The sequence below is a fragment of the Peromyscus californicus genome, unplaced genomic scaffold, assembly GCF_007827085.1.
Source record: "Peromyscus californicus insignis strain IS unplaced genomic scaffold, ASM782708v3 Scaffold_5__1_contigs__length_169319896, whole genome shotgun sequence".
NCBI lineage: Eukaryota > Metazoa > Chordata > Mammalia > Rodentia > Cricetidae > Peromyscus > Peromyscus californicus.
Window position 1 is genome coordinate 47,043,390 of NW_026294573.1, and position 17,034 is coordinate 47,060,423.

At 44.3% G+C, this 17,034-nt stretch overlaps 1 protein-coding gene across 7 annotated transcripts in view; it reads right to left on the minus strand.

Annotated features, from left to right (window-relative positions):
- The window catches only part of Dab1 (DAB adaptor protein 1), an 803,063-nt gene that overhangs the window by 52,899 nt on the left and 733,130 nt on the right, over positions 1-17,034 (minus strand). For 6 of the 7 annotated variants that reach the window (XM_052718127.1, XM_052718128.1, XM_052718124.1 and 3 more), the window contains 5 exons: positions 13,540-13,671; positions 12,810-12,929; positions 12,296-12,334; positions 10,680-10,745; positions 4,511-4,570 (listed from right to left, as the gene is read on the minus strand). In XM_052718127.1, coding sequence (XP_052574087.1) covers positions 4,511-4,570; positions 10,680-10,745; positions 12,296-12,334; positions 12,810-12,929; positions 13,540-13,671 — 417 coding nt within the window. The remainder of the gene's footprint in view (positions 1-4,510; positions 4,571-10,679; positions 10,746-12,295; positions 12,335-12,809; positions 12,930-13,539; positions 13,672-17,034) is intronic. The other variant, XM_052718129.1, reaches the window with a different exon arrangement.

Consider the following 17,034-nt stretch of genomic DNA (forward strand, 5'->3'; position numbering starts at 1 on the left):
CAGTAGTGACTCCACATGCTGACTGCACGAGAGACATTCCCATACACTCTCCATATATTCTCGATCCTTTGCAGTAAAACTATAACTTCCACCAAAATGTAGAGTTTATTTTCTAAACTTGAATCTAGGATAGACTTCAGCTGAAGAATGCCTTAGTTTTAGAGGTTCTATGTGTCTGGAACCTTTGCCACCACAAAGTGACTGCGAACTAATAAACCTGCTGGAGGAGGAGACACTACATGGGACAGAATGCTGTTGCCTTTCCTGAAGCTATCCTAGACCACAGCTAACCACATCCCCAATCTGTGAGCCGTCTCAGCAAGGACGGGCACAACTGCCTCCTGACCCACAGGTAACCGGAGACACATGGGTCAAGGAACTCTGGGAAAGGCAGACAGCAGCAGAACCAACCACATGGCCAGCTCACAGACCTGTAAGCAGTCAAGAGCAAGCCTGCTGCTGTTCAGCCTGAGTTTGGGGGTAGATTGTTTTGTATTAGTACCATGCATGCATGTGTTGTCTTCCATACCTCTTGTCCCAGTTAGGTCTTTAATTCTCTACTTGAGATGCATCTGAGGTTGCATTAAAAAGAGTATTTGGGTCAAAGAAAATTGAGACATGCTCAATTTATGCAATATATATTCATAACTCAAAATTTATTCCAATTGCATATTCATATATAAATATATATTAACATTCATAGTATATTTTTAAATATATCAAACACCTGGAAACTTTAATGCTTTAATTTTTGGAATCACTGATGAACATCTTATTGGTCAGTGTTCCTTGAAACACCAGCTTGGACATGTATGCTAGCTTTCTTTGTTCTGTAGAGAAGACAGGGAAACGTCAAGAGGCACCTTGGGCTGAGCAGGTAAATGACTGGTTGGAGCGTAAGGTCAGCTTGTCTCCTTTTATCTTATTCATAGCTTACATATTATCATAGAAACTTCTAATTTTTTGAAGGAAAGTCTGCAGCTAAATGTGGCTTAAAATCAAACCACGTAATTGCTATCCTTAATTTTAGATGATCTATAACTAGGTAAGAGATATATTGATATGCTCTTAAAATGCAAGAATTATAGCGGTCTTCAGGCGAGTATGTAGTTAAATCGATGGACCCTCATCCTTCCTCTAGCCTTCTCTGTGACATATAAACGGATCTGAGGGGTTCTAGGAAGAAAGCCTCTGCAGATTCTTCATTCCGTCAGACCATGTCCTCACTACGTTATCGTGCACCGGTCTCTCTTCAGAAAACATTAAGCACTGTAATGACTCTAAACAGTTTTCACGGGGCTCCAGCTCTGGGCCCACCCCTAGGCAGCAGAACACAAAACAAAACCCCAAAATAACTTTGCCAAGTCAGCAAAATGTTTTGGCTTTGACTGTTGAGGAGCTGCTGATGTAGGAGGAGAGTGAGTGGTGCAGGTGTGTGCGCGTGCGTGCGTGCGTGCGTGCGTTTCCGTGTGTGTTCAGAAGGCCATCTGTCAGCTTCGTGATCCAAGCTATGAAGAAAAAACATGCATATTTATGAAGGTGGGAGGCAGAATAGGGCATGGGTTGTTGAAGGCAAAGTGCAGAGAGGGGCTGGACAAGGGGCAGCTACGACAGCAAACACTGTCTCCATTTGACATGGTGCTCCAGGAGGAAAAAGAACTTAAGACATGAGCTTTGGGTCCAGAGACAGTTATTCTTCCCACAGTCACTCATCTTCAGTTTTGTTCACTCACTCTCAATTATGCACTTGCAGGGCAGCTATTCTGCGGCAATACACCCTTGTGATCAGGTCACAGGTGGGGCATGCTTTCTGTCCTTTGCAGACACAGAGTGAGGGAGGTACAAAGAGAAAGTGATCACTCCTGGTAAGTAACTTAAAGCAAATTTATTTGGTTCTACCAATAGATATTGTATACTGAGTATAATGGAAACTCTTAGAATCCAGTGGTCATGGTTTTCTATCACCATTACGAACAGAGGAAGAGCAAAGACTGGACAGAGGAAAGGACTCACTCAAGGGCACAAAGCCAGGAATGAAGCCAGAGCTCCAAGTCAGCTCTATCTCATAAGATTGGGGCATTACCTCTACACTCAAAGACAGCTACGTTTTAGGCACAGTGCTGGACCTCAAGAGCTATGATTTCATCGAACACTTTGGGGGAACCCAAAATCCAGTGGCTCATGCAGACATATTAAGAGAAAAATAACATTCACGGTTATCGTTGCAAAGGGAAGCACAAAAGCCCACAGAAAGATGAGTTGCCCTGTTTGGGGTAAAGAAGGCTTCTGAAAGGAGGTGCAAACTCGATCTGAGAAGCCAACCATCCCAGACGAGTCAAAACTGCCAGCTCAAGCATTGCTTGTTACAGTATCACACAGGAACATCCTCATTTAATCACATTTACATCCTCTGTTAAGGACTTGCCCAAGATGTTTCTTTTAGTGTTCCAAAGATAAAAGGCAGGCAGTACCTGCTCTTAACAGACAATGATGCAGAGCCTTTGAGAAACAAAGGGTTACTCAGAGACCCCCAGTAAGTGCCCATTGCTGACAGCTACATGTAAGCCTTACACGGGCAGAGCAGGCTAGTCCTTTGTGGCTGATGGTCGATTTCCCAGAGGAAAACCCCAGGTGGATTCTCTCCCCTGGGCTCTGTGTAGATCTGGACCCAAGGGAGAGGAAACCCGTGGGGAACTTAGAGTGACAGGCCACCAGGTAGCTTGCCCTCCTGTGGGAAATGCGTAGGAGCCCCACAGCTCCCTGGCAGCTGCCGAACATGCATGAACAGGGCCCCTTTCTCTACGTCCTTTCTCTTTCTGGATAAGGACAGGAGACAAATGGGGCGGCCCAGGTAATCATGGGAAGGATTCTCACAGCAGAGAGCTATCCCGTGGCATGTGCATTGTCAGAGGGGCAGAGCAGAGCAGAGAGGGACCCTGGGGAATTCATGGACCCCTGAGAGGCTGAGGTGGCTGAGATGAACTTTCCAACACACGTTCTATTTCCTCAGGTCAGTAACTGCTTTGGGTAGATGACGAACCTTGGCCCAAGGGATAGAGAGACTCCACCAAAGCTCATGGGATTTAGCAGGAGCAGGAACTGGACCCACCAGTGTTCACGCCTGCAAGCTACAGCCTGAGACTCATGCCTCCTGCTTCTCTCAGGCCTTGGGAAGTGCAGAAATTTGTTGCCACACTTAGGGTAGGTCTAGGACTTAGGGAACAGCAAGTAGGCAGCTAATGCAATCCATTCATGCAGTCAGGTGTCCCCCAAGCCAAATTCTAATATCTTTAGGCAACGACCTTTTAGGGTTCCAAAAAATAGGGAATTCCCGTTAAGTGGAAGAACCCCTATCCTTCTTCAGGGTAGAGTCAATTGTCTAGTCATTCAATATTCCTAAACTTGTTTCTTGACTGTCCTGAAGCTACAAGGGCTCACTTTTGGTACCACAAGGACCTCAGGAGACTGGTGGAGGTGATGGGGAACGATGTACTGTTCATAGGAGAATAACTGTTACAGGGCCATAAAGATAGGGGTGATCTGTGACTGACCTTCAGAGCAGAAACCCCAAAAGTCTCCCTGATAACTGGATACAGGGATATCAGTCAGCAGGCAGAGCAGGGAGAAGACAGGGCTCAGAGGGCTGGGCCAGGAGCGGGGCGAGAGACCTGTGAGCTGATGGAACCCTTAGACAGCCTATCTGCCAGGCTAAGAGGCTTAGGTTTTTTTCCCCTTGGAGCTATTAAGCATGGAGAGGGTGTGACCAGAATGGTTAATAAAATCAGAAAAACTAGGGCAGCAAATAGAGCGTGTTCCTCGCATATCTAAACTGGTCAGGGGCAAGTGAGTCAATCCAGGCACAAATTGAACTGAAGGAAACTGTGTAATGGGGGCTGGACCAATTGAAACCCGGAGAGCAGGCTGGTCCTCGGCATTGCTGGCATTAGGAATCAGAGTGGCCTTCAGTGCCAGGGTAGGGAGCTCTGTTTTCTTTCTGGCTCAGATTCCTACGAGTCCCTCCAGCAGATTGGGTCCAGACACAATGGGCATTGTTGTCTTCACGGTGGCCCACCCACCTGCTAGTTTCTCTGCAAGCATGCGATACAGGACCTTTTCTATAAGTCCTTGCTAATGGGATGAGTCCTTACACACCTTAAAGGCCCTGGCCAGCCCTTTCAATTGTTTCCTTGAAACTTATTAACCACTTTCAGATGGGATGGGTAGAAGAAAATGGCAGTGTCCTATACTTGACTATGTACTTTATAAAGCTTGGTTGCAGACCTATGTGCTGGAACACCTGAGATCTTGAGTCCCTCAGGCAGAACTCTTGGCATTATCCAACCCCATCCATTCACAGAGGAGAACTGGCCCTTGCTCATCTGTACCATCCTTTCCTCATGTCTCTGCCCCTATATCCATGAGAAACCATTGTGACACTAAGACCAGAGAAAGAGTTTCCCACCAGTTGCAGCCTCCGAATGAATCTGGCCGCTGAGGCAGATGTACTTACACTTACAGGTTGACTTTTTGGCACATCATAAACACCTTCCTTCTTTTGGCTGGTGGGAACCTATAGAGAAATCAAATCCAACAGTCAAAACATTAGTGCTCCACTTTCTCTCTCTCTTTTTCTCTGTGTAGCCCTGGTTGTTGCTCTATAGATCAGGCTAGCCTCGAACTCACAGAGATCTGCCTGCCTCTGCCTCCTGAGTGCTGGGATTAAAGGTGCCCACCACCCACCACCTGGCTTGGTGTTCCACTTTTAAAGAACAAAGCAGTTGGATGTCTCTGCGAGTTTGATGGCTCCTAAGCCAGGTCCAGCACTCAGCCCCAGAGGGTGGCTTTAGTCATGGAGGCCTCAAGCCTGGCTCCTTCCCTTGGGAAAAATCAGATTAGGACACTGGTAGTATCTTAACACAAACATCTGCTCTCAAGTCTTTCCCAAGGTCAAACAATAGCTGTGGAGACATCAAGCATCACGTGGTAGAAACCAAACAAAACAACAAAATCCAACTTCATTTGGTTAATCATAGAGGGGGTCCAGGTGCCGCGATTTCCCCTGAAGTAATTAGAAACAGTTTGCGGTTGAACATTTATGTCTCTGTGCTAAGACCTATGTGTTAGAAAAATCAAGTCCCTAGTGCCTGTCAGCGTCCTCCTGGAGTCCCACACAAGTCACCTAATAATCACAGAAAGGGCCCACATGATAGGGGAAGTAAGACACCAGGATCCAGAAGTTCCTGATTCATCTGACATCCCTCCAAATCTCCCTTCTCTTCCTTCCCCTGTTCATGCTCTGGTCTCCTGGGGCTACTTGTTGCCTATAACACCCTGAGCAGGCCACCAAGCCCTCTGGCTATGGTGCTCTCAATGGGCATGATCAGCAATGCATCTCACTCAGGTTATGGCAAGATGCAAAGTGAGAAACTAGATACCAGATAAGCCCCACAATTCCGCAATATGCTAAGAGGATGATTTCCTTTGTCACACATACATCATATACATATGTATATGAACACATTTTGTAATATTAATAGTGTTGAAAACTTCTCCAATGTGTCAATCAAGGGCTCTGTACTGAAACATTCCAGATTGGAAGCACTCATTAACCGCTCCTCCCCCAAACTGCCACGGGCTTTGCTCTCCACTGCAGAGACCAAACAGCAGTAGATTTATAATGTCCTGACAGTGAGACTGTCTTTCCAGCAGGCTGGATGCTCCTCAGAAACAGATAGAGTATGTCAGAACCAGAAGGCCCCCTTTGACTACCCGCTGGGTAAATCTTTCATAGAGCAGTGTGGGGGAAACTGAAGAGAAGAAGGGCTTGCCAATATGGACCAGCCAGCTACCCTATCAATGAGAGTAAGAACCTGAACCGACCCTTGGAATGCTCTTATTCTTATCCTCATTTAACTTAAACTCCCAATGCCAACCTACCTTCAATCTGCAGAAGGTGAGGCTCAGAGATGTAATGGACTTTGTTCTAAACTTCAGACCTGGCCGTGTTCAAACCCAGATCTTTCTGGGTACCAAAATAAGACTCTTATTCTTAAGATAATGCGTTAACATGGCACTAGGCATCCCCCATGAGAAGGCAGGACTGTAGCCATTCGATTATCCATAAATAGTGATGTAATAACCAGGATAAGTCTTATAGAACTATGGCCATCCTTCCCTGTGATGTAGAAGAGGGTCCAGCACTCAGGGAGCAGGGTAGCTAGGAGCTGCAGCCCGGGCCATTTGCTGTTTATTGCTACACTGTTCAGGCGGCTGCTTCAGGCTCATCCTTTGAAAAAACAAAACAACGACAACAACAAAAAAACCCACCCCTGAATTCCCGGAGGCCCATGCGCATCCTTGCAGAAAACAGAACTATGACTGAGCAAGGCCAGGTGGAAGATGCCCTTCCAGAACCGCAGTGTGCAGGCATTCAATGAAGAATGTAATTTCTTTGGTCCCGATAACTGAGCTCCATTTAGAAGGAATCCTCCCTGAATGTCTACAGAGTCCTTCTTAACGAGGGCCAATAAATTACGAGGCCTTGCTTTTGTTTTCACTGGCTCACCCTTCACTGAGTGGAGTGGAGAGTGTTCTGTTGCCTGTAATTCACTGCTCACTACGGGCACTTAGCACAGTTGAACCGCGGCTGCTTCTCAATTATCCCTGCAAATGGAGAACAAGCCATGCGATGGAGAAACCCAAACTGTGCATAATTGAAAACGCTTTTCTACTTGGCTCTCCCATGGGTGAGATATCAATCTGCTTGTTTGTCTTTTAAGATTTATCTCAACTGGGACATCTTCTCACGACTCCTGTCTGCCTCTACAGACCTGGGTTAGAGATTTTTGTTTGTTTGTTTGTTTTTTTTTCCCATCTCAGGTGCATCCTTTTACGAAAAAAGAAAAGTTTCTAAGAATCTGTGATATGCCAGGTATTGTGCCTTTTTTGGACAGTGAGAATGGCAGATATGGCCCCGAGTCAGCAGAGCTCCTTGTGTTGGGAGAGATGGAACTATCCACAGGCTACTAATGCAGGGTATGGAAAGGTATTTTCTATTCATGGGAGATATGACAGCACATGCTGTCTGTGTGTCTGGAGTACCACAGTTCTGTTGCTAAAGACAGGGCATATCCTCGATTATCCTTGTACTTCTATCTGTAAATGTCAAACAAAGACATGTCTCATCAAACATTCAGAGGTGAGGGCTAAGGTCTGTGGCTCTGTCATCCCTGCACAGATTGTCTATTCCAACTACAGGGACCACTGCAGTACCACAGTGATGTAGAGTGTTAAAACTTTTAGACAAGGAGGAATATGAAGATTTGGTTCCTAATCCAGGACTGGCTACAGGCTGTGTGACTTGGAGGAGTCATGTTGCTTTCGGATCTTCAGCTTCCTTAATTGGTTTACATGAACATCTAAGGGATTATTTATAATCTCGAGGGCAGGGGCCTTGCAGTGGTCACTGTTATTTTGCTAGGTGCCCAGAAGATACTTAGGTGCCCCCAAATATACTTCCGAATGAACAAGTTAAATTACCCTAAGAACTACATCTGAAGTGATGTACACAGAGGGCACATTCATATCAGCAGTGTGGTGATTATGTCTGAAAAGGCCATTCAAGGGTGTGGTAGGTGACACAAGGCCAGCTTTACCATTTCAAAATGATACTTAACACGTGGGGAGATTAACAATGAGTTCTGAACAAATGGATGTGAAAAATATCCACTTGGAAAGTGGAGTAATACCTTGTTAAGGTACTCCAGGTCAGGACTGGAATTACAGCCCCTGATGTTGGCACTCAGGTTCCCTTGTGTTGAAAATGACAGCCTTGGGAGCTTTTCTTCTTAACTCACCGAGTGACAGAAAGGTCACTGTTAAATGTAGAAAAATGCCCTGTGTTGTATTAAAGGGAACTGATAATGTTTTCTGAGGCACATGACACAAGGGGCAATTACAATTATTAACATGGTTGTGGGGATGTAACTCCTTGGAAAGATGTCTCAGCTGCCTCAGAGCTTCTTTATCCTCATGCTGGGTATAGCAAAGCAAGGCTGCAGCTTTCTGAGGGGCTCTCCAATAAAAGTTAGTATAGCATCATCAAAAGTGGTACCCAATGATGCTGATGATGCTTAAGTAAAAGGAAGGGAATGGCTACACAGAAGCTTCTGTGGACCAGGTACACCATGTCATCTTCGCTTCACAGGAGTTGACGCTGGATTAACCCCAGTCACAGCCCAGGAAGTTGAAGGAAAAAATTATATACATCATCCAAAGGCACAAAACACTGAAAGGATACCAGGCCTCAGGTCTATGTGCCCCTTTCTAGAAATAGGGGCTGGAATAAAATAAGGCCACCTTGAGTTAACATAGTAGAAACAGTAAGGTGTGTGTAGCAGGATCAGTTATGTAAAATTTTCCAGCCCTTAACAACAACAACAACAAAACAAAAAACAACAAAAAAACAAAACAGGCCTTCTAATGGCAGTGCCTTTATAGCCGGGTAATCTACAGGCCAAGGGCTTGTCTCCTATCACATGCACTGAACCCAGGTGGACCTGCACTACAGGAGAAGAACATGGCCACAGCCTTTCCAATAGATGGGATAAAATATTCTTTCTCATAAATGATGCCTTCCTGTTAATGATGAACAGATGGGAAGATCAGGAGGCCAGTGCTGTTAAAACAAGTGCGATCTTTTTAGACAGTGACTTAAAATACTCAATCTAATTGGGAAACCCAGAGCCACACACCATTGAGCTGAAAAGAGCTACAGCACTGAGGAGCCTTTACAGAGGTCAGAGAGACCTGCCTTTGAGAGTCTACCTCACAGGCTCTGTGACTCCAGCAAGATCCCTGGTCCCCAGAAGCTTCACTCCCCTTGTGTGTAAGGTAGGAAAGTGACTCAAGCCATAGTGGGTGTTATGAGGGATGAAAGGTATTGCCTGTGAACCCCTATGTGGGGGGACATCAGTGAGCACACATGCATCCCATTTCTAAGGCCCTTGCCATCTATAAAGCAAGTCAGCATGATTCTGCCAAGAACCCCAATCCTATTTCTTGTAAGGAGTGTGTTGCAAACAGCAGGAAAGACCCTACCCAGAGAGATCTATGAATCTTGTTTACTCATTTTACAGGTGGGTAAACTGATGTCCAGAGACAGGGGAAATTTACAATTTAAATCAATGACTGGAGCAGGCACTTGTACTAAGATCTGGATCCACATGGATAGTCGTGCCCCAGGATGCTGCCCATCATTCTATACCCTGCACAAACTTGTTTCAGTCTCACACTGATGTGAGTGGGGCCCCCTACTTTATAATTGGAGAAATGGAGTCTAAAACACAGTACATCCCTTGCCCTCCAACCATGACCCAAAGGTAGCTGGTGGGAAGGGCCAAACTGGTCCCCAGCTCTGTCTGCTGTCCCAGTTGCTGTGCTACTACAGTTCAGCTGGATTCAAGAGCCTCTCCTATAGCCAAGGTGTTCCCTCACCCTGGGACAGCAAGCTAATGGCTCTTTGGCCTCAATGCTCAGACACCACAGGGTGGTACAGGGCTGGAGATCTGACACTGGGGACAACTGCAACTTTTCTAAGTGATGTAAGTGATCTAAGCTTTGTAAGTGATGACTAAACACCACCTTGCATTGCAAACAGATGCTCTTTGAAGCCATCCCTGCTCCAGCTCCTACTGGTGGAGGCCCAGTTATAAGAGTCTGGGTGGACCCAGGTGGGCATAAATAAACGATTGTCTACAAGACCAATTTAAACTGAGCTGTGGGGAGAAACAGCATCGGGCTTGCTCATTTAGAATTCTACACATCTGATAGAAATTGAAAATACGTTTTATTTTGATTTCACAATTAACACATGCCCAAGGCTGAATAATAGAGCACACAACTAAGTAAATGAAAACCACTGATTAAATAAATACATCAAATCGCTCCTTCTCCCATAGTACTCGTGCTTAAATGAAGACTAAGGTTCTCATTAGTGAAAAATGATCATATGTACTTGATGTGCCACTAGACCCAAGACCAAGCACTTGGATGGGATTCCTGAGGAGGCTGGGGCTTGGCCTTCACTTGTGTCTGGTTTTCAGTCTTGGTTCTAGGTAGCTGTGTAACCCTGGGAAATCTGTTCACCATCACCCCCCCGCAAAAAAAAAAAAGGATTAAAATGCCTATTTTATCACATATTTGTAAGAGTTGAATGAGTTTACAAATGTTTTAAGTGTTCTTCACAGTTATTAATTTGCTTCCCCTTCAGGAAGGATAAAGCTTTCAGCTGTACTTTCTCTTATTCCATTCATACTCCCAACGCTGTTTGGGTTTTTAACCAAACTGGATGCATGTGTTCCTTTGAGAAATGAAAGATGCTTCTACTTGGTGAACTGCAATTCTCCAGGGCATTATCGCAGTACAATAGAATGCTTGGGTTGTATGCTACTTAAAACACCTATTATCCGTTCCAAATTAAAACACTGTACCCAACTGACCATTAAAGATTTCAACAATGAGGCATGGAAACTGCCAGGAAATTGCTGGGAACAAAAAGTCAATGTACTCAAAGGCATCACACAATCCTGGATGACCAAAAGACCCCGGTATCTTGAGTCTATCAGTATGCTAGCATTTGCTAGTGGAGGGGGCAGAAGGAAGAAGCAAGGATCTTATACCTGGTAAATGTTTTCTTCTGTTTCAGGATCACGGATTGGCTCATGTCCAGCCTCAAACACAATGTACTATTGCAGGAGCAGCCAGAGAGGAAAGGGCAGAAGGAAACAAAATAAGAAAGAGGAAAAAAAGCACTTGGAATTCAGATGCAAACCACAGCAAGCATTACAGATATAGGCACAAGAGGAAACATCTGAAGTGACGAGTGGGTTACTGGGATAACATGGGCCTTGCTAAGGATACATGCAGAGTTTTGCTGGGTGGCCTCTGCAGTGAGCACAGTGGGCCACTGCAAGTCTTTCCAGAGGTGATGTCTTCATTCACTGGTATTTTGTCTGTGAAACAGCTGAATATAATGATGCTGTGGTATCATGGGGATATAGTCTCACCAACATTACTTTACAGTCCTGTTGCCTTCCTAAGGGCCTGGGCTAATGCTCAAGAGCCCAGAAGCCCCAAATGCTCTGATCCCATAAACAGAATCTTATCGGTTTAAAATACTGAACATGAGCTTTTCTATGAGCACATTTCAGAATTAAAGGGCTCGGCTATTTCCAAAAGGCCACCACTCTCGTCCTCTATGAGCCCAGTAATCAGCGGTTGAAGTTAATAAGCAAGCTCTTCCTCTGCATCCCTCAAAAGCAAGGGAGTGTTCACAGTAATGCATCTCTGACTTGTGTTTACCATAGATCTACTAGGAACTTCCACTTTGAGACCTATCTGTCTGTGTATCTAAGCATGGATCTATTTATCATTTTACTTTTATCATAGCCATAGCAGCTGTTAGTGTGAAGGTATGCATATATATGCAGTGGTTATGTAACACAGACACAAACACACTTATATATTATATGTTATAGAAATATAAGTTGGAGGTTTGCTTTTATGTTCAAAAAGTGAGTATAATTTTGGTCTACTTTTTCCTCCTTAGAAATGAGCACAGGAGAGGAAAAAGCTACTTCTTCTCTTCTTTCTAAATCATTGTTTGCACAGACCTTGGGTTTGACCTCAAGAGAGGTCATTACCCACCCCTGTGTTATAGACCATGAAGAGAGTGCAGAGAAAGCCCTGGGCAGATCTCTCTCCTCTCTCTCTCTCTCTCTCTCTCTCTCTCGTCACAGCACCTCTGTACCATGAGCCAAATAATCAGAGGTTTAGCCTGCACCATCAGGGCCTCAGAGACATTCTTACATCCCTGCTAAAGCTCATAAACCACTCTTTGGGGTTGTGCTCAAATGTCAACCACACGTCAACCCCTCAACCCTGATTCTTAGCTCATAGAGTCCACTTTGTTATCCATCTTGTCTCTAACCAAGTCAGAAGTCACGAGACCCCTGAAAAACATTCATTTCTAGGATCAAACTTTTCCAGACCATAGAGGGGTCTGAGGCAGGAGCATGAAGAAGGAAATAGATCTCCAGACCTCCTGTTACTAGTGCTGGCTAAACTTTCTTCAGTATAGAAATTGTCTCTCTGCACGTGCTAGCAACCCTGACCTTTGGAAATCATCTCAGCCTTTCTGGAAGTTCTGCATGCAACAGACTCTTCAACTTTCAGTCAAAATAGCCTTACCATGGGCATAACTGCATGCAAAACCCTGATGTGGTTCAGGAATTACCTGGTAGACGGGATCTTCAACATCCTCTTCCAAAATTGTCTATCCAAGTGAGGGGAGGGAGGGTGTAAGCAAAGGATACAAAGGAAGAGATGTGAGAATATCTTCAGATCATACAGCACAGCAGAGAAGCCAGCATTGATTAGGATAGGCTAGGAGGCCATTAATGCAGAAAATACACAAAGAAACCCCAAACCCTGCAGCACCCTCCCCACCCACTCCCTGTGTTAACAACAGTAAAGCCAGCAAAGCTGCCATGAGCCTTTAGTCCTCCTCTTTGGAAATCTTCCCCTGGATTAAAGATTCGCCTTTTTTTCTAACCTATCTCAAGTCTCAGGAAAAAAAAAAAAAAAAGATCACTTCTAATGGCTTGGTTCTGATGCCTGCAACCTACACAGGACCCTTTCATCTCTGTTTATTTCTGCTCAGCAGCAGGCGACAGCCGGACTTGCCAGGTTCCCATCTGTTTATTGTGGGCCCTGACTTCTGTAGCACTGGGAGAAACGCAGAGGTATACCTGGTACACAGCTTGTTCACACTGCTTATCCTTTTGTGCCTTTTTTTCCAATTCTTCTCTTTGCTTCAGTTCGTAAATGAGTTGAAAGAGATCTCTCAAGTCCAGAATCACAGGTTCAGCCTGGAGTGAAAGGTGGCAAGACACATTAATAACAAACTGCAGCTACTAATTTTTGTATGGGGCTCCAACCCGCAGCCCTTCCTTTTTCTATTAAACTGAAAGCATTCCATTCTTAATTAATTCTACCTTGTTTATATTGGTTTAGCAAATTGCTTCTAGGCTAAAGTTCATTTCTTCAACTAATTATATTTGCAAATTCATAATAATCATAAGCATAAAAGGCATTGCTTTTATTTATTAGTGATTCCGAATACAATAAAATTAGGGCAGGCCATATGCAAAACAGCTATTTGTTTTCTCTTATTTTCTTTTTAAATGAGGCTATGAACACAAGGAAACTTATTTGTATACGTGTCTCTATCTAGCTTAATCAGAAAGGGAAAATAATTAGTCATTAGGAAATACCCATTAGGATAAAAAAAAAAAGAAAAAGAATGGGTATGACCATGTTTCTTTGCTTCAAGGCTGTTTATCTTTCCTAGGTGGGCTTCTGCATATCAGCTGCTGGGGGTGGCACCTCAGCTGCTTAGGCTTAGCCTTGGAAAATCCACAGTGTTAGCTCTGTCCTGAAGTTATAAGGAAAACACCCGTATTGGATAGGAATACTCACCGCCTGGGCTGTTTTGATGGCCACAAATCTGTGATTCCCTTCCTTCCCACAAACATATCCAAAAGCCCGGTGATCTGTGATGTCCTTTGCAATGTAGGAAATTTCATGAACAGCATGGTGATGCTGAAGGGCCTGGGGACACACAAAAGGAAGAGCATGTTTCAGGGAGCACACCCCTCGAGCTGTTGATGAATAAGAGATATGTTTCTGCCATGTGTGAAAGGCCCAAGGGGCTTTGGGAAAGCTGTTTGGTACAGATGGCAGGAAAAAGAGCTACGCCTGCCCTTGAGAAAGGGAGGTCTCCCTTCATGGTCTCAATGCTGTGACCAGAGAGAGACCCCGACTGTTCACATGGGAGTGAGCATCTGCAAAGGTGGCGTCACACCACCTGCCAGAGCTCCCCAGTCTAACTCATCCCACGTGCTTCTTTCTGCTTGCAACCTTAACAGTACAGCCCAGTCCAATCTGTCTCGATAATGAACACACGTTCGTTTGCACCCAGGCATTTGCATGCAGTGGGAGAGGCTGTCCCTTGAACAACTCCAGGGGCGCTGTGAACTTTACAGTACCCTAGTTTTGCAGGGTTACTGAGTTTTCCCCGCAGTTGGTGCAAAGCTATGTTGAGGGATGAAAGACTTGCTCTATTCTTTTTCAAAGTCACCATTTTGGGTAGAGGAGGGGACACATACATCCTTTTCATCAGTTGAATCCCTCTGTCTGCAATGTCTGGTCTCATCACCTTCTTGAAAAGCTCTTTTGATGGCCACATGAAATGGCACCATATCTGTTAAGCAGCCCCTGAATGGGGCTAGCCTTCCCTCTCCCTGCAGGAATTCCCTTAAAATGCCTGGTGGATCCCCTCTCACACAGATGCTCACAGGTTTTGCTCTGGTAAGTTTGACTGACTCTTGGTCTTTTTTTCCACACTAGACTCTGTCTTCCTAACCTCTGCCATCTCTCAGCCTTGCCCTGTGCTCCACCCACTTTGCTTAACTGAAACAAGCTTCTTGATGCTCAGTAATTTGAAACTGGCCTTTCTGTTTTTGTGATCCAAGCTGCCACAACACTAAAGTTTCCCATCCTACTACACGATGGAGATCTTTATGGTTACTTTCCTATAATAATCCCATATTTCATCCTAATTAATACTCTCTAAAGGCTTGCACAGCCAAAAGATGCTGGTGGTCAGTTCAGAATGCTTACAAAGAGCCTTTTTCCCTACATCTAGAAGTCTGAATTCTAGCCATCATACTAATGCAAGCCACCCAGTAGTCCTCTGCACCCCAGTTTATTCTCCTGGAAAAACCAGATGAAAGGCTTCTAATTCAAAAGTCCTAATCTATAGGGATCAATAATGGCAATGAAAAGGCAAATTTCAAAAATCCTAAAGGACTTCAAGAACTATACTGAACAGATATGGGGAGGGTAGACATTCTTGTCTTGCTCCTGATTTCACTAGAAATGCTTTGAGTTCCTCTCTCTTTAAAATGATGCTGGCCGTGGGCTTATTGTTAAAGGTCATAAACTTATAATTATTCCTAATAAATCTATATATTTTGCATGAAACTCCTTATTGAGGATTATATCTGCTTATTTCTGCTAGATTTCCTTGCTTATATTTGGTTCAAATAGCCCAAGAAGAAAAATGAATGAGTTTGGTGGTGCACGAAATCTTTCCTATTCCTGAATACCAGGAGGGAGGGAGAAAGACAGACAGCACAGGCAGCTCTGCTACAAAAGCCTCCGCAACCACGAGGGTGCACATTCTCCAAGGCTCACAGTCTGGGCTTCCTGTTCCTTAGGAGCCACTAGGATCTCCCGGCTCAGTGGGCCTCTAGTTCTCACAACAGTCACCACCTTAGTTCTAGAGATCACTGACCTTACAAAACGTCAATTCCTCAGCCTCTTGCTTGACCAGGGCTTCTGACCATGTGAATCATCTGCTGTTCTACAATGTTCTGCCTTGCCTTCATCTGCCAGGATGCAACTTCTACTTGCCTCTCTGACAACCCTTAGAGCTCTCCCTTCTGCCTCATGTGCTTTCTAGTGGCCCATTGCTCCCTGTACAACGGAGTGGTATCACCGCCTCACGCCCTTAGTCTCTCAACTGGCAATATGGCAATTTATACTTTGACTGGATTTTGGCATGATTAAAGTTGGTGGAGGAAGGGTTTGTTAGCAAAACAATTGGAATCTGCTTGTTTTGTTTCATCAAAAGGACAGATTTAGCTAGCAGAGGAAAATTGCTCTGAGAGTGGTAGCTTTTTCATGATGTTAATGATGTAAAATTGATGAGATTTATATTCACGCAACATGGGGCATTGATTTATAAGCTTTTGTGAGCCAGAATGGTATGTGGCAGGGGAAAATGGGAGACAAAGACATTCTTCTCTTCTCTCCTTTTCCTGAAAGTATTTCTTTCCGTGCATAATGTAGAGGATGCAATCCATGTCTCCTATTAAATCCAAGTTTGACGACACTATCTTATTGATTGCCAAGCAGAATATTGCTCTAAAATTAAACAGCGATTAGAAGTCTTCCTGGTGGAATTAGATTTAGAGATGACTGTGCAATGGTAAAATATCACCTACCATGAAGACAGCAGATGGAGATGTTTTAATTTATCTACGAATCCTCATTAAGTATTTTAAAATCAAAACACTCCTAATGCCTGATGATACCTAATATTGCCTTGCAAAGTGTTAGCTGTGTGAGTGCATGTGCACAATGTGCTTAAAGATTTTTGTAATATTATCTTTTCCCATAGTTAATTTTATGACATGTTAAAAAGCACTGCTCTCCATGTGTCTTAGTCACTTGAAAACTGTCAGTGAGGGGATATGTCATCACTTTCCCCAACCTTCCACTGTGCAGATGCAATATAGATACAGGGAAATACACACACACACACACACACACACACACACACACACACACACACACACAAGGATTTGGTTAATTCTACAGTTGTGTTATCACATTCATTTCAGCAACTCAGAGCATTGTACAAATGTTGTTCACTGAGCCTAGAAATTGACCTTGGTCTTCAAGTAGAATTTTTTTCCACAACACAATCAAAGGCACTTGGAGCCAGAAGGAACCTTAAACATTACATAGTTTGGCTATGAGTTTATTCATGAAGAGACAGAAGGCCAGAAACTGTACTGTCCTAGGCACTTCTCTATGCAGACTTGTCTTTCTTACCCAGGGATGCAAAGCACTGACAATAAGAACAGGGTTGTGGAGAAGCTAGGTCTCGTCTCTCTTCTCCTCATTCTCTAGTTTAACAAGCAAAAGCCGAGACTCATGAACGGGGAGCAGAAAGCAAGTGAAACAAAGAACTTGATAGGCAGAAGGAATGGAGACTCTCTGCAATTCTGGCAAATATCTGAGATCAGAGAGGGAAATAAATCAAAACATACAGAGGTGAATTCCAGGGGTCACAGAGAAAATAGTCAAGGAAGCATGACCTGGAAGTTTACTTCTAGTTCTTAT